Below are 20409 nucleotides of genomic sequence, written 5' to 3'. Positions count from 1 at the left end.
TGAAAATTGGTCAGCATAATATACCGTATTATCTAAAATCTTAGTATATTCACAGAAATCATTTGACAGAATTCAACATCCATTCGTGATTTGAAACTCTTAGCAAAGCTAGATACAGAAGAGAACTTCCTAAACCTGATAAAGGACATATACAAAAATACCCTACAGTTAACATCATACTTAATGATGAAAGACTAAATGGTTTCCTCCAAGAATCGGAAGAAGACAAAGATGCCCACTTCGCTCTTATTCAACATTGGAAATCTTAGCCAGCACAATAAAGCAAGAAAAAGAAATAAATGGCATACAGATTGGAAAGGAAGAAAAAATACTGTCTACTTGGAGATGACATGATTTTCCATGTAGAATGCCCATGGAATTTACAAGGAAGTTCCTAGAACTGATTAGTGAATTTAATGAGATGATAGGATATGAAGTCATTATACAAAAAGCAGTTGTAATTCTATATAGTTGAAATGAACAATGGGAGATCAAAATTTAAAAACCGAACTATTTACAATAACATAAAAAAATGAAATACTTAGGTGCAAATCTCATATGCTTAATATTCAACAGTATTCAGTATATTAAATATTCAAATCCAGCATGGTAAATATTAAGGAAATGCAAATTAAACCACAGAAATACTATCCACCTTTTAGAATATCTTAAAAAAAAAATCTGGCCAGGCACAGTGGCTCATGCCTGTAATCCTAGCACTTTGGGAGGTGGAAGTGGGTGGATCACAAGGTCAGAAGTTCAACATCAGCCTGGCCAAGATAGTGAAACCCCATCTGTACTAAAAATACAAAACTTAGTCCAGCATGGTGTCAGGTGCCTATAATCCTAGCTACTTGCGAGGCTGAGGCAGAGAATTGCTTGAACCTAGGAGGCAGAGGTTGCAGTGGGCCAACATCGCACCACTGCACTCTAGCCTGGGCAACAGAGTGAGACTCCATCTCAAAAAAAAAAAAATCTGATAATACCAAGTGCTGACGAGGATGTATTTGGTGATAGGAATGTAATGTGGTTTGGCTACTTTGGAAAATAGCTTGGCACATTCTTATAAATTAAACATGTAGCTCACACTCCTAGTTGATTGCCTAAGAGAAGTGAAATTTGACATTCTTCTGGAAACCTCTGCAAATGTGTAGAGCTGTTTGTTAATGATCATCAAAAACAGACAACCCAATGTTCTTGAGCTGGTGAGTGTGGTACATACTGTGGATAAACATACTGTGGTACCTGCACAGAGGAATACTACTCAGAAATAAAATGAAGTATGATACACTTACCAATGCCAACGAATCTCAACTGCTGGGTGAAAGAAGCCGGACTCAAAAGGCTATATGATTTCATTTTAATGACATTCTGGAAATGACAGAACGATAGAGTTGGAGAGCAGATCAGTGGTTGCCAGGGGTTTGGGGCAGTAGGAGCGTTTGACCACAAAGGGATCCCATGAGGGAATGTTTTTAGGGTGATACAGGTTGTTCTGTATCTTGATTGTGAGACTGACCTGAAAAACTATGCTTTTGTTAGACTTGTAACTGTACAACAAACATGTAAATTTTACTATATGTGAATTTAAAATAAAATTTAAAAACAGTGTTAGGAAATCAAGGTATGGTATATTAAATATTAAATTATAGTGGATTGTTAAGGGAAGGAAATTAAAACATTAAATACAAATTGTTTTAAATTTTTTCATATTCAAATATTTGTATATGTTATTGAAATATTTAAATATTTGTATATGTTACAAAACATTCCTTAGAGGTAAACATAGGATTATCAAATAACATTTATAGCCATTTACTATTTCATAGTTTATGAAGCATTTTTTAATACATTAGCTATTTGACATAATCTGATTAGTCAGTTTATTTTGCCTAATTAATATTAGTCAAATATTAATTACTACTCTTGGGAGATTTTTATTTCTGTACATTTTTTATTCTACATCAGAATTCACTTTCAATAAGGATTAATAAGTAACACTCATTGTGGAGACAGCATTTTATAAAAAATTTTGACGAACTTTTTATGTTTTAATCACTTGTGTAGTCTATGGTATTTATCAGTATACTCATTTCATAGTAATGACAACTCTGTGCGTGACACCATAACTAGTATGTAACATTTGTTTTAAGACCACTTTCCTGGTGGATAACAAAAAGGTCTTTGGAACTCATCTCATGCAAGACATGGTGAAAGATGCACTTCGGTCTTTTGTCAGTCCTCCGGTGCTTTCCCCCAAGTAAGTATTGTAAGACATTTTAGAGTTGTATGTGCTCCTTTAAAAGCCCAACTTCTCTGTACTCCTTTATAGCCAAAGTATCAACATTGTTTGGGATCAAATCTCCATGTAAAAGTAACTTAATCGTGTTAAAATTAACTGATCTCTGCCACATTGTTTAGATTAAAACTAAGGTTTTTATGAGGTTGACAAAATTTCTGATAACTCCTCTAAGTTTTTTGTCTCCAGTGTAAGTCCTTCAACTTTGCTCTAGTAGAGGCACTGCCCCGAAAACATGCTGCCATCAGAGGCTGAAAAGGATTGCATGCAGAAAGAATCATCATTTGATTTGGCATTCTGAGAAATACCAGGCTTTTCCAATGGGGAAGGAAAGAAAGGAGTCATTATTTCTTAACAAAGCAGTTACACTTTGTTAAAAATATATATACGCTTAACAAAGTGTATCTTTTTCCACTGAAAGATACACGATGGCTTTTCTATCACCAATTACTTCATGGTAGATCTAACTAATTCTATGTAATGACCTCCAAATATTTCATAATAAATGTTGAGTATCTCTTATCCAAAATGCTTTGGACCAGAAGTATTTTAGATTTCTGATGTTTTTGGATTTTGTAATATTTGCATGTACATAATATTGCTCAGGCTGGAGTGCGGTTGCGTCATCTCAGCTTACTACAACCTCTGCCTCCCAGGTTCAAGCGATTCTCCCGCATCAGCCTCCCGAATAGCTGAGATCACGGGTGCATGTCACCATGCCCAGCTAATTTTTGTATTTTTAGTAGAGGTGGGCTTTCACTGTGTTGGCCAGGCTGGTCTCAAACTCCTGACCTCAAGTGATCTGCCCACCTTGGCCTCCCAAAGTGCTGGGATTATAGGCTTGAGCCACTGCACCGGCCTAATATGTTTCTTTTACATGGTGGTGTAATTTTTGTTAGCTCAAATCTTTTGAAAGCAGAATTCAGCCTGTTCACATTTGGTATATGCTATTGGGTCTGAGTTTGATGTTAATAAATCAACAGTCTATTAATCCATTAAATAAGATGTCTTAAACAGAAATACACATAAAACAAGGTTATGCATTGATCAGTGCATGGAAATGTGACCAGAGGCTCATAGGAATCTAACCCTTTATTTCCCCTGTTAGCAATGATTTAATAGTCTAATTTAGTATCTTCAGAAACTTTATGGAACATGACTACCACAGATAATGCTAAGTAACTATATATATGGAAAAGTTTATTGTGTGATGTTCTAGTTGTTCCTGTTTTAAAAATTTCAGTATCGTAGATGAGAATTATCTTTTCCTTTGTAAGTGATTTGAAACTTCTTCTGGAGTGTTGATGAGTTTCTCTTTATTTTAGGAGTTCAGAAGTTTTACCAGAATATTCATGTGTGATTTTCAGCTAGTCCTATCTGGAATTCAGTCATTAAAGACTCAAGTTTTCAGTCAGATCATTTGTCCCTGTTATTACTTATTTATTGCTTCACTTTCATCTGTTTTGTTTTCTCCTTTTTTAGAGCTCCTAGCCTACTGAGTCTTCTAGAGCTCCCTTACCTATGCCTCATGACATTCGTCTCCTTGTTATTTTTGCTTTGTTGTGAGAAAGTTCTTCCTCTTGATCTTGAAGGCTACCAATGAACATATTTTTTCTACTGAATTTTAAAATTTGAAAATAATCATCTTTAGATTGAGAGAGCCTTTTTAAAGTGCTTTATTTTAATCTCAGGTAATTTTCTTGCTCTAGGGTTAAAGATGTAATGAACCTTCAGCACTTCCCATTTCACCAAATGCCTGTTCCAGGTGTTCACCTTTTTCTTTCTCCTGGGTGCTGGTTGCACCGTCTTTTCCATTGTGTGACCTTGGCTCTGTTTATCAGATAGGGAACACCGTAAAGGAAACCACTTTGTGAGAAGAGATGAGGTGCCAAAGGGATGTTTCAGTGATTTGTAACCAATGGTGAGGAGTGGGGATACAGAAAAAATGAGGATCCTCTATAGTGTTTTCTTTGTAATGACTATTATGAGCACAGTCCATGAGGAGATCAGTTGTAGGAAAATATATATGACACTGAAGTAGGGTCATGAAAAAGTAGGGCTTTGGACTTTTCCTTTTCTCCTTGCTAATTTGATCTTACTGGATCCAACTCTGATTGTTCAAATATAGATCTATAGGAATTGGAAATATCACAAATGTATGTGAACTACGTAATAATTGTAGAATGTTTCATAGTCTAATACTAGCATTCTTGAACTTAGGAATTGGTTCCATTTTCTCTTTAATTCACCTTCTCTGTCATTTGTAGCATCTGCAGTAATTGCTGCTGCTTTCGTTTGGGCCGAATAGATTTTAATGATGTGACTATTATCTTGCAGGTGCTACCTATATAATAATCACCAGGCTAAGGACTGTATTGACTCCTTTGTTACTCACTGTGTTCGGGTAAGAGCTACAATTTGGATTGTCGTAATGGGTACTTTAAAAATCATGGGCTGTGGCCGGGCGCGGTGGCTCACGCCTGTAATCCCAGCGCTTTGGGAGGCTGAGGCAAGTGGATCCCCCTGAGGTCAGGAGTTTGAGACCAGTCTGGCCAACATAGTGAAACCCTGACTCTACTAAAAATACAAAAATCAGCCAGACGTGGTGGCACACGCCTGTAGTCCCAGCTACTCAAGAGCCTGAGACAGGAGAATCACTTGAACCCAGGAGGTTTCAGTGAGCCAAGATCATGCCACTGCACTGCAGCCTGGGCAACAGAGTGAGACTTTGTCTCAAAAAATAAGAATAATAAATTGCTGGACTGTAATTCCTTCAGTGTCTTTAATTAATGCTTTTTTTCATCTAACATTTCTTACTTACTTTCAGTGAATAGATAAAAACTCCTAACACTTGAGTGGATGGTTTTATAACCTAAGGTCTTCTGCTAGGTTATTGGCTACAGAGGCAGCCGTGGATGGCCTCTCCCTGCAGCCTGCGAGGGCCGCAGATAGGGAATGTTATGACTCTCAACTGGGAAAACAGCAGTTGCTTCCTTGAAATTTTTTGTGAATGGACATAAAAACTTTTTTTTTAACCTTACAAAGAATATTTTTAACATCCTGATACACTTATCTTTGTATTATATTAATGAACTGAGTTATAATAAAATTAAAATTATTGACTGGGCACGGTGGCTCACGCCTGTAATCCTATCACTTTGGGAGGCCGAGGCAGGCGGATCACCTGAGGTTGGGAGTTCGAGCAGCCTGACCAACATGGAAAAATCCTGTCTCTACTAAAAATACAAAATTAGCTGGGCATGGTGGTGCATGCTTGTAATCCTAGCTACTCAGGAGGCTGAGGTAGGAGAATTGCTTGAACCCAGAAGGCAGAGGTTGTGAGTAGAGATCACACCATTGCACTCCAGCCTGGGCAACAAAAGCAAAACTCTCTGTCAAAAAAAATATATATATATATTTATTTAAATGAGATCACAAACTTTTTCATCTTAAGTAATTAGGAAAAAATGCAAATCTTGTAGTGAGTTGAATTATTCATTTTTATTTAATTTTAAAAAATACTTATTTATTTATTTATTAAGACAGGGTCTCCCTCTGTTGCCCAGGCTGGAGTGCAGTGGTATAATCTTGGCTCTCTGCAACCTCTACCCCCAGGGCTAAAGTGATCCTCTCACCTCAGCATTCAGAATAGCTGAGACTACAGACTCACAGCACCCCACCTGGCTAATTTTTTTGTGTTTTTTGTGGAGACGGGTTCACCCTGTTGGCTAGGCTGGTCTCAAACTCCTGAGCTCAAGTGATCCACCTGCCTTGGCCTCCCAAAGTGCTGGGATTACAGGCATGAGCCACTGCACGTGGCTTCATTTTTATTTAATTAGATGTAAGTATTTCTCTTAGAGATCTCCAACAGGTGACTTTTTTGGGTCTACTTCCAGTTACTAAAAGTTTATCTATGTATATGTAGAGAGAGAGAGAAAAAAAAAGCAGCATGGTATGGGGAAAAGAGAAAAAAAACAGAAGACCAGATTTCATTTCTTTTTTATCATTAATATTTTATCAGGCACATCACTTTTTTATAAACTTTCCTTTTTTTTTTTTTCTTTCTTTTTTTTTGAGACAAAGTCTCACTCTGTCGCCCAGGCCAGAGTGCAGTGGCACAGTCTTGGCTCACTGCAACCCCTGCCTCCCGGGTTCAAGCAGTTCTCTGCCTCAGCCTCCCATGTAGCTGGGATTACAGGTGCCTGCCACCACGCCCAGCTAATTTTTGTATTTTTATTAGAGTTGGGGTTTCACCATCTTGGCCAGGCTGTTCTTAAACTCCTGACCTCAGGATCCACCTGCCTCGGCCTCCCAGAGCACTGGGATTACAGGGGTGAGCTACCGTGCCCGATCCAACTTTCCACTCTTTAAAGAGTAAAATGCTTACATCTTCTCTGACCTCTTACAGGGTAGTTATTGATCAAATGAGATAATATCTGTCAAAGAATGCAAATATAAAACAGTATTATACTTCGAGAATCTTCTAATTCACACTTAAAGCATCTTACCAATCCATGTCTCTTGCCTGGTTAGTGGAATGTTGCATAGTATTTTAGATGAGAACACTGTATGGAGAAAGCAGGAATAAAGAACAATAGTCAAGGTTTGTGGCTATTAGCTCTTCTTAAGCTATAGAATTATTAGGCATTCTGGTATATTTATAGCGGCACAGGAATGTCAGCCTTGAACATTGGCTTTTGACTCAAAATAAGCAGGAAAGAAAGTGTCCTCGTGAAATTGCAAGAAGATATCTAAAGATTGAAAGAAGATATTTTTACAATATGAAGGGAAGTTTCACATGAAGCTATGTTTTTTCCGGTTATTGATAAATTCTGGTGTTGAGTTCCTTAAACACCTATGTAAAAATTAAAAGTATACATAGACATAATTCTCATATACACAGCATTTTTTTCCTCTTAAACCAGATTGTGAACTTGGAATGTTAAGTTTCTTTGGTACCAGGAAATTTCATATTTACGGTTGACAAATTATATGTGTATTGCAGCCATTCTGTAGTCTTATTCAGATCCATGGACATAACAGGGCTCGACAGAGAGATAAGCTTGGTCATATTCTTGAGGAATTTGCTACCTTGCAGGATGAGGTAAGAGCCAGGTTCCCCTCTCTTCTAAAATTAAATGACTCACACACTTTGTCCAGATTTTTAAAAACAATTCTTCCGAACAATATTTTGACTGTTTAATTTTTCAACATGATCCACTTTTCATTTAAAATATAACAGTTTCTTACACCAGCGTTTACAAAATGAAGCAGAACAATAGTCCAAACTGATAGACATCTTAAATATTTCTTTGATAATAGGAATAAATTACGAAATAATGTATAAAATGATAGTTTTATAACAAGGGTTACATATAAAAATGTTAATATATTAATTTTAAAGTTAATATATATACAGCAGCAATATTGATAAGTAAAGACCTGAAGTGTATTATTTGTATTTTTGTCCTTTAAAATTGATGTCTTTTTAGTTTAAGGCATGTTTAGGTAAATGTTAACCATTGTGAAATGAGAACTTCGAATGTAAACCTAATAAAAATGCATTTAAAAATGTTTCTTTGGGTGGTCAGATTTAAACTTTCTGCTTATATTCTTTTTAGCTGTATTTTTTTTTAAAGTTCTCTCATTACCTTAAGAAAACTAAACGAACACAGTTTATGACATTTTATTTTAATAGGCAGAAAAGGTTGATGCAGCGCTTCACACCATGCTGTTGAAACAGGAACCCCAAAGGCAACATTTGGCCTGTTTAGGTACCTGGGTCCTTTACCATAACCTTCGCATTATGATACAGTATCTTCTAAGTGGCTTTGAATTGGAACTCTACAGTATGCACGAGTACTATTACATATATTGGTAAGAGCACAGTTTGAGTTAAAATTGGTGGTAGGTGGAATGGATAAGATCTGAGAGAATTTAGAGTTAATTTCAGGGTACTTTTTCATTTAGTATACTTTACCTTTAGTTGTGGGACATTTGGAAAAATTCGAAAATTAGAGCTGGATCATCTTGAATATCTTTAAGTGCTATAATATTGCATGAGTGTATTTTTCCAAATATGTAAAAAGTTAACAAAAAATGACTCCAAAGTAAATGGATTGATTGAAGATCATTTATTTGTTCATATGGAGAAAAATTAACACGTTTTGCCCTGAATTTGGTAGCACTAGCTGTGGATGTACTTGACAGAGTTAAACATCAAATTGGAATCAGGACTGTCTGCTTAGAAGAAATCATGACCAAGCTGATTACTGGGTGCATAACTGTTTCAAACCGTGGTGCTGAGGATGCACTTCAGGAGCTTTGGAGTTGATAAAAGATGATCTTCAGCAGAGTAGTTCTTCCCTTTCACTTGAGGACAAAATAAAGAAACCTACTAAGAGGATGCTTGAACATATTTTAGGCATGTAAAAGCTGTCATAGAAAGAAAATAAAATTGAGCATTAATGAATTCAGTTATTTTGAATCTTTTTCTCAACCTGGCACATAATTTTAAACTAATGACCTGTGTTACTCATCACAAACACTCAGGTTTAGTATATTAGACTTTAATAGAGTTCACCTTTTAAACTTATTTAAACTGACTGAACTTAGTAATTAAGATATTCTATATTCTCTGAAGTCACTGCTGTGGGAGGGAAAGTAATTCTCTTCCATGCTGTTGACGTACATTTTGTTATGAGCAGTGAAGGCTCTTGACAGATAACTCTTGCTTATGAAAAGTGAATTTGAGCATCAACTATAGCAATATGAGAATAATTTTCCTTGCTATATGTTCTTCAACATTTATATAGATAATACCAAATAATCCTTAATAACAGGTATTTATATAGCTACTTTGGATAGTACATTTTGTTATTCATAGTAGACAATACTGGTTTCATTAATTTTTATATGCTTTTTTGCACAGAGAATTGGGATCTTAATTCAGCAAATAAATGATACTCAGATAAATACTCTGTTACACATTTGTCTATATTCATAAGTAGATTTGTTTCTTTTCTTATTAAAAGAACTTTAGTTCTGCCCATAAATACCCTTGTGGTCTTTTCATAATTGTTTTCGAACTGCTTTTTAATTTCAAAATGACAGATTGGGCTCCTGCATTTCCCTGAGATAACCTTTAGTTGTTTTTCATGCATACGATCCCTGAAGCATGTGGACTCTTTTCAAATCATCAGCAAAAACAGTGATCCTTAAACTTTAACATGCATTGTAATCACTTGGAAAGTGCGTTAATACACAAATTTCTGGGCTAATTCTTGACCTGTTAGGTCTAGGGTGAGACCGAATAATTTGCATTTCTAACTGGTTCTCAGGTTAACTGGTGCTGGCCCAGAGATGACATTTGAGAACCATTGGTATAGAATATCAGCACTCTCTTAGACATAAATGTATATTAATTTTGATAAAGCACTTAATAGATCATTGAGGTACCTGATATTTGAGAGGAAAAGGCTGTATCTTAGTTGTCCCCTTCACTCATGTGTCCTTAGGTTAGATAAACAGAAGGTAGACGGCACCGTCAGTTACCTATAGAAATCCTTCACTTGAATTAAGGTATATGAGTTGTTATGGACTCTCACATTTTGTAGGGTGGCAGGGAAACAAAATTCAGTTATATACTGTAAAAGGGTACTATAGTAAATGTTTTTCTTAAATTCAGGGCCAGGAATTGTTTACTCTTCATATGCAATTATAGGTCTTATTATTATTGATTATGTTATGAAGTGTATATATATATATGTCTCCTAGATTTGAAGACTTTTCTGGCTTAGCAGTGTTAAAGTTCTGAAAAATTAGTGTCTGGTAGAATGTTCTGTTTTATATTTTGTTTATTAAACTCAAGTAAATTGTAAATGTGAATGTTCTTAATTTTTAAGAATGATTTTTTATAATGCCAATAATTTTTTATCTTTTTCTGATTTTATTTGTGATTAAAATATTTATAGACTGAACTGAACTGTGTTCTGATACAATGAAAACTTAATGGGCATTCATTTGATTTGCATATGTACATGTATAATTATCAGGAAATCTGGAAAGTTGTAAAATGTTGAAAGGGAAAATTAATCCTTGTGTTCATTTCTTGTAAGATGTATAATCAAATGATCTGTTTTTAAAGACCTAAAGCATTATTTGAAGTATCTATTGTTGTTAATATATGTGTTGATAAAGCTGTCTCATTTAGACATCTACCATTAACTAACATTTTGTATCCTTTAAGGTATCTCTCTGAATTCCTTTATGCATGGTTGATGTCAACATTGAGTCGTGCAGATGGCTCTCAAATGGCAGAGGAAAGGATAATGGAAGAGCAGCAGAAAGGCCGTAGTAGTAAAAAAACAAAGAAAAAAAAGAAAGGTGCTGTGGATTATTTTTAAACTTAACAACAGAGTGTACTTTAATTTCTACAAATAAATAAATGGAACTACTTGTGAGTTACTCATTATATTTTAGCTCTTGTTCCTCCTCTTTTCAGAAACTATAAGGTAGAGACTGAGTCCCAGTATTAATGACATAAGCTTTTTGGTTCCTTTCCTTGCTTTCATTTCTTTGCTGTTCTGTCTATCAGAGAATCTTTGATCAAGAAGTAGCCACGTGGCGTGTGCAAGCAAGATACAGGTTAGGGGACAAGACAGCAGGAAGCCATTGACCTTTTGACAGAGCCTGATAGCTCAGGAGGACAGTAGTTCTGGAGCTGTGCTGTGGTAGTGGGCACCGAAAGGTGCCTTGGGCATCACCCAAGAACCATGAGGACAGAACTGTTTCAAAGGGACTGCCCTATTGATCACTTAGGGAAGGCTATAAAAATACTGCTTCATATTTCCTTAGGACTTAAAGCAATTTGGATGGGTCGTTAAATCACTGTATTCATGGGTTTCCTTTAAAAGGTTAAATCTCGGGTGAATTCAGAAAAGTTATAATTACTTTATACTGGAATTTTATAGTATTAGCTATTTGGGGACATGATTATTATATTTTATTATTTGTAGATTTTGACCATAAATAAAATGTAACCTGTAGGAACAAACTGAAGTTTTAATTTAGTGTACAAGCTGGAAGATTTTTTAAATTAGATTTTCTTTTGCAATAATGCAAGAGGAAGGAGGAAGAGATTATGGAAGATTATGTTTTTCTTTCTAATTACAGTTCGCCCTTTGAGCCGAGAGATCACAATGAGCCAAGCATATCAGAACATGTGTGCTGGAATGTTTAAAGTAAGTTGTTGAAAGTGAAGTTCTTTTTACCTTTCAGCTCTATTCCTATTATATAGTTTATTTAAACTCTTTTCTGTGGTTCTTTCCAGATTGTAATTTCACCTTTGTTTTACTTTGTCTGCTTGAGGATTACCTTTATTGTCATTAATTTGTTCAACAACCGTTTGAATCCTTGCTATGTGTGAGATACTTTGTACTGAGTACATTGCAGGAGATACCAATTCTATATGGTCCTTGTTTCAAATCTGTAGCAACAGACCAGTTGATGCGTCTGTGACAGGTATAAGAAAAGGAAGAGAGTACTTCTGATTGATGATCAGGCAAGGCTTCCTGGAAGAGATGGAGTTTAGGTTTTTTAGGAGTGTATTTGGAAGAGGGTGAGCTCCACAACCAATGGCTTAAGCAAGAGGCAGTGGGTACTAACTCTTAAGTTGTACTTGGCAGTCCAAGAAATCATTTGAGGCAACTTACATGAAAATGCATAAAGCAGAACATGGACTTTGTTTGAAAATAGGACCTGTGCTTATGACAATTATATGTCCTCATTTTTTCAGAAGTGTTTACTTGAAGGTTTTAAATAGCTGTTTCTTGTCTTCTATTCCGTATTGATGAGAGTGTTTGCTTTTTTCATATTGATTTCATCTTTTTTCTTGTTCCCTTTTTCATTTAGACCATGGTTGCATTTGACATGGATGGCAAAGTACGTAAACCGAAGTTTGAGCTTGATAGTGAACAAGTTCGGTATGAGCACAGGTTTGCTCCATTCAACAGTGTGATGACCCCGCCGCCTGTGCACTACTTACAGTTCAAGGTGAACCTGCTCAAGGAAATTGTTCGGAAATCTTCAGTCTTAGACCTTCTTAGAGAGATGCTGTTTATACCTAGCCATGTTGTTACATTTACAGTTATTTAAATTATAAGAATAATATGAGGTAGCATATGAGGGTTGAGAATTACATATTACCTAGGAAAAAATAGGGAGATGTGCCAAATGTTTGCCCCAGTGTCTGTATATGAGTGGATAGACAATGTAGAATTCTTTAGTAATTAGAAATGGAAGTTTAGAATTGTTCATATTAAACATGTTTTGAATTATATTTCCCCTTCTTTTTAGGAAATGTCTGACCTCAATAAATATAGCCCTCCTCCTCAGTCTCCTGAATTGTATGTGGCAGCTAGTAAGCACTTTCAGCAGGCAAAAATGATATTGGAAAATATTCCTAACCCGGACCATGAGGTAAGACTGGATTCACAGTGATTTTACGGGAAAAGCGTGGCAGGAAATACATCTCTTACTGCTGGATGAAAGTGAATTATGAAAGTGAACTTTAATAGTGTTAGTGAATATAACTTGTCATGTTTCTGTGAAAGATTTCGGATAGTTTTGTCAAACTAACCTTGTCAGACTTCAAGTTAATTTTAAGAATGAGGTGATGTAAATACCTGCTTTGTGTAAATTTAGAAGTCAATGCAAAGACAAATTATGACTCACAATCATGAAGAAAGAAAGATAAGCATAAGATCCAGACTGCTCTGATTCATAGCTCAAAATGTTAGCATTGAAACATTTCTGGTTTAATCAGTTTGTTAAGGGGGCCGGGCGTGATGGCTCACACCTGTAATCTCAGCAGTTTGGGAGGCCCAGGTGGGTGGATCACCTGAGGTCAGGAGTTTGAGACCAGCCTGGCCAACATGGTGAAACCTCGTTTCTACTAACAGTACAAAAAATTAGCCAGGCGTGGTAGTGCATGCCTGTCTGTAATCCCAGCTACTTGGGAGGCTGAGGCAAGAGAATCATTTGAACCCCGAGGTGGAGGTTGCAGTGAGCCAAGATTGCGCTGTTGCACTCCATCCTGGGTGACAAGCGAAACTCCATCTCAAAAAAAAAACAAAATTATTAAAACGTAACTAAGTTTTACATAAATATGAAAAATGACCTGGCCAGTTGTCACAGAAACAATCTTATTCCACTTGACCATTTAAAATAAAGGCTATTGCTTTTGAAGACTCTGAGTTATCAAAATAAACTTGGGGCAAAAATTGTTTCAGGCTTTTGATATTTTAATAATTTACCATATCCCTAATTTTATTGAAATACATTTATTTTCTAAAAGTTACCTGTAATGTGTACATACTGTTTTGGGAAGTATATCTTGGGACCACTTCCATAGAGGGGTAGCTTAGCAGTATTTGTCAGAGATCATTAATGCTTAGATCCAGCAGTTCTGCTTTTTGGGATTTATATCGATACATGAACACATACAGGAAGTGAGAGTGATGAACATAAGAGTATTCCCTGCAGCAGGATTTCTAATAGCAAAAAGCAGGAAGAAACAGTAGTATCCATCAACAGGGGACTGCTACATGATGATACATTCATACAGTGGAATACTACGCAGCCTTAAGGCGGATGAGGAAGCTCTTTACATACTGTGATGGAATGCTCCGTATGATTTAAGAAATCTAAAAAGAAAGGCGCACTTTAATATGCATAGTATGGTGCAGTTTCCATCAAAGGGGGCAAGGGAAGCCTATATGTATGTATGCGAGTATAAAATATCTTTAGAAAGATAGTGTCAGAATTGGTAGTTTTGTTTCCTTCCTTGGAGGGAAGCAGAGTGCTTGGAAGAGGGATAGGGGAGACACGTTTTAAAAATTATATGTACCATCTAAGAAAATATGTAGGGGGAGTCTAAAAATTTGAGGAGCTACCTATGATAGATGACATATTTCATTTAGTGAAACTTCATTCATTTATTCAAAGATGAGTCTGTGCTCCTAATACTATGTATGCTATGCTGCCTTTTCAGGACTGCAGCCCAATTTTTTTGTTATTCAGGAAAACGAGATAAGGTAGCCATTTCAATTCAGAGTTAATCGAAATGAAGTTCTGTATTATTAAAAGAAATATATTTAGAATTTTAAATTGCCTTTATTTAATAAAACATCAACACTTCCATTATACAAAGTTCCTGTTAGTATCTATAATTAAGAAATTTTGGCTGGCCACAGTGGCTCACGCTGATAATCCCAACACTTTGGGAGGCCAAGGTGGGATAACTGCTTGAACCCAGGAGTTCAAGACCAGCCTGGGCAACATAGTTCCTGTCTCTGCAAAAATTTAAAAATGAGCTGGGTGTGATGGTGCACAGCCATTTGGGAGGCTGAAGTGGGAGGATTGCCTGAGCCAGGAGGTTGAGGCTTCAGTGAGCCGTGTTCTTACCACTGTACTCCAGCCTGGGTTGACAGCAGGACTCTGTCTCAAAAAAGAAAAAGAGAAATTTTGCCTATGAAGTTAATGTTTCAATAGTTTTATGTTCATGTTTCAGGTTAATAGAATTTTAAAGGTTGCCAAACCCAACTTTGTGGTTATGAAGTTATTGGCAGGAGGACACAAAAAGGAATCTAAAGTGAGTACGTTGTGGGAAAAAGAAGTGCTCTTAAATTCTTGTGAAGTTTCATAATGTTTTCCAATGAGATGTGTAAATATTACAGGAAAAATTAAACCACTGAACAAAAATCATTCTAAAAAGTTTAGTTCAGCAGCAAAAAATTAGAGCTTGCCATTTTGCCTTGAGATGTATATTTGGTTGGGTTAAAATTTCTAAAGTCTGCCCATATGTTTTCCATCTCCTTGCTGTGTAAATTACTGAATAACTTGGGGTGAAAAAAGAAAATTTATGTAAAGAAAATTTTATGGGAGAAGTACGAGGTATTTAAATGTCATCTGCCTTTGGGAAAGTGAGTGCTTTAATAATGAAAGACTTCTTTGTAATGGCTCAGAAGAGGAGTCTATAAGCTTTTTTTTGGTAATGTTGTATCATCCATGCCACGTATTTCAGAGCACAGATTCTATGCTGTGGAGAGGCCAGCCGTGGAGGCATTTGCCTGTGTGTGTTGTGCACCTTGTTTTCTTCCAGTGTTTCCTGTGATCTGCCTTCCTTCGCTCCTGCCCTGGTTTCCTACTGACTGACTCTCTCATCTCATTGCTTAGTTCTGTCAGTTACCCTGGAACTAAAAAGTATCCTGACCCCTGATCTAACTGAATGCCTTTTCTATAATTTTTGACTATTTATCTTTTTTAACTGTTTTCCGAAGATAGAAAACAGCTGGTCAGCCTATTTTCTTATGATCTTCATAAAACTCAAAAACAAATTAATCGGTTTTTCTTCCATATCCTATCTTTTTTGTCATTAACCTAGTTTTTAAAATCTATTTTCTGCTGCCTTGTTTCTAAGAACACAAGAAACTCTAAAATAAAAATAGTCTTGTTTTGTGTACCATCTGAATATTTGTATATACATTAATTGACTTTCTGGGTTTTCTTTAACAGGTTCCTCCTGAATTTGATTTCTCTGCTCATAAATATTTTCCTGTTGTGAAACTTGTTTGAGAGAGACTGGGAAGGTGGCCATAAAGGGGCAGAGTCTTCTTTCAGACCCCACTCTTGGAGGGCACATCACCAGGCTCCACACCACGGGAAGTGAGATGGATTTCTTGGGTAACAACTCATTATAAGGAATACTTTTAGTTTGACAGCCTTATATGACGTGAATGAAAACTGCTGTTTTAAAGTGGTTTATTATGTTCCATGGAAGAAACTGGTCTTATTGAATGCATTGATGAACATTATATGGTTTTATTACAGATTTAATCACAAATCATTTTTTATGAATGATTGAGTGAAAATAGTCTTTGTAAAGGTTAATAAATTTCTTGACCAAAAAAAAAAAAAATGCCCTGCTGGAGATGAGAAACAGTAGCTCTTTGTCCATGTTAAGAACTGAAGAAGGTGTATGCTCTTTAACATTTGAGTAGTTCCAAAACGTTATCCAAAAGAAGTTTCAAATCAAGAGGTTAATTAAACACTTGTATGAGATTTTGGTAAAATACATTTAGAAGAGATTTTTGGGAGGACTTCTAAGATAGAAACTAAATTACATGAAAATGGTGATTTTTATGTGTCATGACATCGCAAATTATATATCTAAGAATACAGGTGTGTAAAACAAAAATCCTTTACCTGTTACTTTTGGCACTTTTAAAAGATCATACCTTATGTTTGCTGGTGACATTATTCAAAAAGGAGGCAGATAGAAATGTATATAGATCAAAATTTAGGTCTATGTTTAAATGTGGTGTACTCCTTTTTGTTTACTTCATATTCAGTTTAACCCATGAAACATTTTCAAATGAGTGCCTGTTAAGTATCCTCTGGCTTTGAAAATCTGACTACATCCCCCTGTGCTTCCAAGTGCCTGCTGCCAGAGGCCCTCCCCTTCCTTTCCCACTTGTCCTGTCTCCGCTCTGATGTTTGCGATGGCAGCTGTCTAGGCCTTTTGGGCCTTCCTTTTTGTCCTCTGTAGCAGGCAATACTCTTAGCAAAATGAGCCACTCTGTGATGTAAATTGGCTTTGATGGCTTAGCCTAAGACTAGTGACAGTTTTATATTTGGTCTGTGGTTATAAAGGTTCTCAGCTTCAAATATCTTTTTTTTTTTTTTTTTGAGACGGAGTCTTGCTCTGTCGCCCAGGCTGGAGTGCAGTGGCCGGATCTCAGCTCACTGCAAGCTCCGCCTCCCGGGTTTACGCCATTCTCCTGCCTCAGCCTCCTGAGCAGCTGAGACTACAGGCGCCCGCCACCTTGCCCGGATAGTTTCTTGTATTTTTTAGTAGAGACGGGGTTTAACCGTGTTAGCCAGGATGGTCTCGATCTCCTGACCTCGTGATCCGCCCGTCTCGGCCTCCCAAAGTGCTGGGATTACAGGCTTGAGCCACCGTGCCCGGCTGCTTATCTTAACTCTGATTTGATATCTTTCATAAAAACATGATAGTGAAACTTGTCTGGCAGTATTTTACAGCAGCTAACCTGACTGAACTTGCTAAGGGTGTTCCTGTTGCCCCTCTTTGCAGCTAATGAGCTCTCCTGGCTTTCCTTTCCAAGAGCGGTAATACTTGTGTTATTCAAGAACAGCCATTAGGCATCCTGAAATTTCAGAACCCAAAAATCTTTTTAAAAATGTGTGTGTTTTTTTTTAAGTAGTCTGTACAATAGAAACTTGAATTATGGAGAGATGAAGAGTATACCTGTTACTTTGTTGAGAATGAAAACATTGTTTCTGGCTGGTAATTACTGAATGCTTTAAATGAAAAACGGCAAAGGAATGGTAGGAAATCGGCAAGACAAGAAATAAGGAATCAAAAGAAAAAGCAAAGAGGAAAAGGGAATGAGCATGGACATTTGGCAAACAACCAAGAAGAGAGCCTGAAGCAAGTTAGAAAGCTGAGAAATTCTTCTTTCCCAGTGGCCAAGATATAAAGTATAAAAACTATGTCTCCCTTAAAAGCAAAAAAAGGAATATAGATGAATGCAACAAAGGCCCTGCTAGATGATGGGATCACTTTTAATTAAGAGGGTGCTCTGGCATTTTTTAGCCACTATGTCTGATTGAGTCTGCTGGTCTCCTGGTGTAGTCGAGCATCTAGGTTATTTTGAAGTAGGTCTTCCTAAGTAAAAGTTTTCCTATTAACCTATTATCAACTAAAAAAAGATTGATTAGTGTTAGATTTATCAGTGTATGTTACAGAATTGTGTGGTTTCCTTTAAGTAGCTTTAATTTTTGGTTTTTAGTTTGTTTAGAGATGAGGTTTCACTATGTTGCCCAAACTGACCCAAACTTGTGGGCTCAAGCAGCCCTCCTGCCTCAGCCCCCAGAGTAGCTGGGATTATAGGCACATGCCTGCTTGGCTAGTTTTTGTTTTTAAACAGCAGGTTTCTAACTATAAAAACAAATTTGCCATTTTATAATTTTTAAAGTAATCTGCCATTCAGGGTACTTACTGAAAAAACTAGAATAAGACAGTCTCCTCTGATAGAGCTTTTATAATCTTAGAGCGAATGCAGAAAAGCAACAGGTATTGAAAATGCAGTGAGGAATATGTCGTACGCTGGGTAGGAGAACTGCCCCACATGAAACTTTAGGCGACAAATCCCCATCACGTTTATTATTCAGGAGGCATTGCTGGGAAAGGGTCCCAGACAGAATGTGCACAAGCGTGGAGGGGAGAGGGTGGCAGCCTGGCTGAGGTACACAGCAGGACAAGGATGGCAGAGATGAGAGAGAAGGAGAAGCCGATACCCAACACCCTGGGAGGCCAGGTTAAAGATTTGGACTTTATTCTGATATTGATAGATACTACTGAAGGCTTTTATGCAGGGACATGATGGGATCAAATCAAATCTGCTTGCCTGAGAACGGTTCAAAAGGGAGGCAGGGAATCCAGTCATGTGAGAGAAAATGTTGGTCTTAACAAAGGTAGTGGCAGAGCAGGTGGAAGAAAGTGGATGAAATCAAAAGTTTTCAGAGCTAACAGCTAACGGGACATGGTAAATGAGTTTCTGCCAAAATCTAGGATGATTTTTCAGAAATTTTTTGGCTTTGGCAACTGGATGGTGGTGGTGCCACTTGCTTAGTTATCTATGCAAGGTAGACCAGGTTTGGGATAAAGATTGCTTTAGACATTGAGATATCTTTGGGACATCTTGAAGATGGCAGGTAGTTTGATCTCGAACTGGGAGGTGCCATCTGGGCTGGAGATGAACTGAGGACTAAGTAGTCACTGTAATTTTCTGGGCGTTGCCGTTGCTCGGGGGGCTCCTAGAGTAAGGGCCTTGAGATGGGTCCCAAAGAACAGACTTCGGGGGGCCAGGGAATGGGGAGGCCAGTGAGGTGGTGGGACAGGCTGCAGGGAAGAGTACCTCAGAGTCATACCAGGCCACTGTTTGACAAGCGTGCCTGGTCCACCGTTTTGTTTGCACAAGACTCTGACAGTGTATTGCCTTAAATAGTCAAAGCGCACCCTGTTTGGAAGTTTAGGGGAGGTGGTTGTTTCCCTTGTTCCTCTTTGTGCTCTGGGCACTGGAAAAAGCTTGCAAAGGAGACTTATCAGGAAAATAAGTAGAATGCAGGGCCACATGCTGCTCAAAGGCCATTCATTAAGAGGAGGACTGAAAAGAGCCCATTGAACTTGGCAAGTCAAGATTGCTGGTGACTGGGGTGAGCTCTTTCTTGAAGCGGTGGGGCAGAAGCTGGAAAGTCAGTTGAGGTGTAGACCATGCGGTGTGGAACGAGACAGTGACTCAACTGGGCTTGAAGAACTGACTTCCCCATATTCATACTTGCCCCACTGTATTCGTGAAGTGGCTGGTATGATCTTAAAAGATCATAAAATGCAAGCATGGTCACTTGACAACTCAAGTCTCTAATGAATGACCTAATCTTTACCCAGAATGCCGGTTTGACCCCTTCTGCCTCTCCTACTTCGTTTCTGCCCTCTCCGTTCGGCCCCTCAGGCTGCAGCCACGTTGCCTCCCTGAGACCCCCCCCCCAAGCCTTTAGTATCAAATTTTGGAGACTCAACATGAAGTTATTATGCAACAGCTCTGTTGCGTCTCTAAACTGATCACGAGGTCAGGAGATTGAGACCAGCCTGGCTAACAGTGAAACCCTGTTTCTACTAAAAATACCAAAAATTAGCCAGCGTGGTGACACGCATCTAGTTCCAGCCACTTGGGAAGCTAGAACGGCATCTGCGCGTCAGCACAGGTGACTGTTTTGTTGGAACAGCCCACAGCCCACTCCATTGTTGGCGGAATCTGTCGTGAGCCCTAGGGCAGCCTGGAGAAAGCGTGCAGACCGCACACATGCCAAGCACACAGCTTTTGGGGCCCTGTGGGTTGAAGATGTACTGACAGTTCATCTCATTCCACAGAAGGTTTAAGGCAAACCGACGTCCTTAGTCCAGTTTTTAAGGATCTAATAGAGGATGAAGGGGAAAAGCAAAAAAACAGAGCTATGACACGTTTTAA

The 20409-nt window shown here is 37.6% G+C and overlaps 1 protein-coding gene across 1 annotated transcript in view; it reads left to right on the top strand.

Moving 5' to 3' along the window:
- NAA35 (N(alpha)-acetyltransferase 35, NatC auxiliary subunit) overlaps positions 1-16262 on the top strand; it is an 86775-nt gene extending 70513 nt beyond the window's left edge. The window contains exons 13-22 of the mRNA XM_011945888.1: positions 2154-2260; positions 4637-4703; positions 7305-7403; positions 7998-8176; positions 10548-10684; positions 11474-11541; positions 12212-12352; positions 12656-12778; positions 14871-14951; positions 15875-16262. Of these exons, the coding sequence (XP_011801278.1) occupies positions 2154-2260; positions 4637-4703; positions 7305-7403; positions 7998-8176; positions 10548-10684; positions 11474-11541; positions 12212-12352; positions 12656-12778; positions 14871-14951; positions 15875-15934 (1062 nt within the window). The 3' untranslated portion in view covers positions 15935-16262. The remainder of the gene's footprint in view (positions 1-2153; positions 2261-4636; positions 4704-7304; positions 7404-7997; positions 8177-10547; positions 10685-11473; positions 11542-12211; positions 12353-12655; positions 12779-14870; positions 14952-15874) is intronic.
- Positions 16263-20409: the final 4147 nt, after the last annotated feature.

Source organism: Colobus angolensis, unplaced genomic scaffold, assembly GCF_000951035.1.
Source record: "Colobus angolensis palliatus isolate OR3802 unplaced genomic scaffold, Cang.pa_1.0 Scaffold246, whole genome shotgun sequence".
NCBI classification, from domain to species: domain Eukaryota; kingdom Metazoa; phylum Chordata; class Mammalia; order Primates; family Cercopithecidae; genus Colobus; species Colobus angolensis.
Note: the sequence above shows the minus strand (reverse complement) of the source record. Positions and strands in the feature narration are given on the sequence as shown.